This window comes from Marmota flaviventris, chromosome 6 (genome assembly GCF_047511675.1).
Source record: "Marmota flaviventris isolate mMarFla1 chromosome 6, mMarFla1.hap1, whole genome shotgun sequence".
In the NCBI taxonomy this organism is placed as follows: Eukaryota; Metazoa; Chordata; class Mammalia; order Rodentia; family Sciuridae; genus Marmota; species Marmota flaviventris.
This window is the reverse complement of record NC_092503.1, coordinates 43,473,418-43,475,476: the sequence shown is the minus strand read 5'-3', so window position 1 is coordinate 43,475,476 and position 2,059 is coordinate 43,473,418. Positions and strand designations below refer to the sequence as shown.

The window sequence follows — 2,059 nt, the reverse complement described above, 5'->3', positions numbered from 1 at the left end:
GCTTTAAAGTATGATGAGTATATTTAAGCCACAAGAAAATGTTAGTTTTGACGTGATCATTGCATTTATGAGCCTCAAACTAGAGAATAACTATTTCAGAGCTGAGGATTTTAATAGAATTCAAAAAAACTTGAAACCCAGTTTGTGGAAACCATAGTTCTGTTGGGATGGTTGGCTCTGTTTTCCTTTTCTTCCTGCTTTGATGACATTTGTATCCTCAGATGTCCATTACTGTAACTCCAACAGAGTTATAAAAGTCAAAGCAAGGATCCATTCATCCAAAGCCTTACAAGTAAGTGATCCTTCATTTTGACGAGGTATTCCTGAAGCAATTCGAGGTTTTGCCATGGTAGGATATCTGATTCTACTGAAAACAGGTATTATTAAAGAACATGATGGAACTGGGGGCTCCCAAGCACTATCACCACCACAGACAACCACTGGGCTTCCATGAAGGGAAAAACCCTTCATACATTCAAACTTAACCATTGCATTGTAGCCATATTCTTCTGCCATTTCTGATATCTGTCTCCCATTTGGAACGTTTGGTTGTGAGCATTTGACCACTTTACACTGAGGAGCGTCACCACTCCAGTTTCCGTTCTCAGTACAACGAAGAAGGCTCGCTCCAACAAGTGTAAGATTGTCTCCTTCAAAATGGTTATCGCAACTATAAGATATTACTTTAGAAAATTCATATTCATTCTTGTCTGCTGGGACGTATCTTCCATTTTTTATTTGTGGAGGCGCTTTACACAAAATCTTTTCGCATCGTGGGGGATCCCCGCTCCAACTCATATTCGATCCTTGAAGCTGACATTGTAGAACTTTCGTACCAACTAAGTAAAATCCCTCATTACAAACAAATTCAACTTTTGAATCAAGCTCCACGCTTCCATTAGGAACGACTACTTTGCCATGAATAGGATTCGGGTGAACTTGACATGATTTTTTAGAACAAGCATAATTTGAAAGAGAGGACCATGTGCCATCCGCACCACAAGTAGTAGAAGTGGCGAAAGAAGGGTGCTGCTCATATCCAGGTTTACATTCGTAATGTACTTGCTCGCCCACCTCATAAAGGGGTTTAGATTGGCCAGTGAGCTGCATTGTTTCAAATGTTGGTGGCTCACCACAGGCTTCAGAGGATGTAGCAGACAGCAAGAACACCAAGGCCGCCAGAAGGAAGCACTGGAATGGAAAGAGGCTCCCGCGGTGTTGGGTGGGTCCAGCGCACATCATGGATCTCCTTATTTTTCCTTAGATGAGGAAGAAACCGAGAACCAGCTGAGCAGGTTTTCAGAGTCCCTCCAGAGTCTAGTGACCAAATGCAACAATCCCAAACTCAGGAAGTGTCAAAAGTTATATGTGAGTGGGTGTGGTCCGGACACACCCAGGAAAGTCACAAAAAAGTGTTTTAGAGGTGCTCTCCTGGTCAGAATGTCAGTATTGGAATTGAGGTCTCAATGTTAAGGTAACCTCACTGATAGGTTCAGGGAGGTTTGTGTCACTTAACTAAAACCACAGGACTCAATCTTTGTTTATAAGGCTTTCCTGGCCCAATATTTCTAACTGATAAAGAAAGATTCTCAGATATTGGTTTACTAGGTTTTTCAATGTAGGTTTGCCCCAGAAGAAACTCCAAGGCAACTCTGTGTTTGAAAGTAGTGCATTTTGAATGCCCAAGTGAGAAACTTGGAGAAACGACATGGGTAAAGAAGCAAAGCCAATAATAAAAGATGTTTTAATATGGGAGTTACCCCTGTAGGCAAAAGGAGGCTGAATCTCACAATGGACTCTGTAAGAAACTATGTGCAACATGCTCAGAATTAGCCTACAGAGATTAGTACCCAAGGCATTGATGTACTTATTAGTATCTTCTCTACTTGTGGGAAATTCCATTATCTCTCAAAGACTTTCTTATATATGGTGGGTTTATTAATTCCACCATGCCTCCAAGAAATGCCTCTGAACAGGACAATAAGAAGAGAGATGGGACACTTTAGGTGTAAATTTGTCAGTGACTGAAGATTGTTTATTTCTACTACCAGAGATCTCA

General features: G+C 41.1%; 1 protein-coding gene across 1 annotated transcript; it reads right to left on the bottom strand.

Annotated features, from left to right (window-relative positions):
- Positions 1 to 228: 228 nt before the first annotated feature.
- On the bottom strand, positions 229 to 1,239 carry LOC114079052 (membrane cofactor protein-like). Its single transcript, XM_027920160.2, has one exon. The coding sequence runs from the start codon at positions 1,237 to 1,239 to the stop codon at positions 229 to 231; it is 1,011 nt and encodes a 336-aa protein (XP_027775961.2).
- Positions 1,240 to 2,059: the final 820 nt, after the last annotated feature.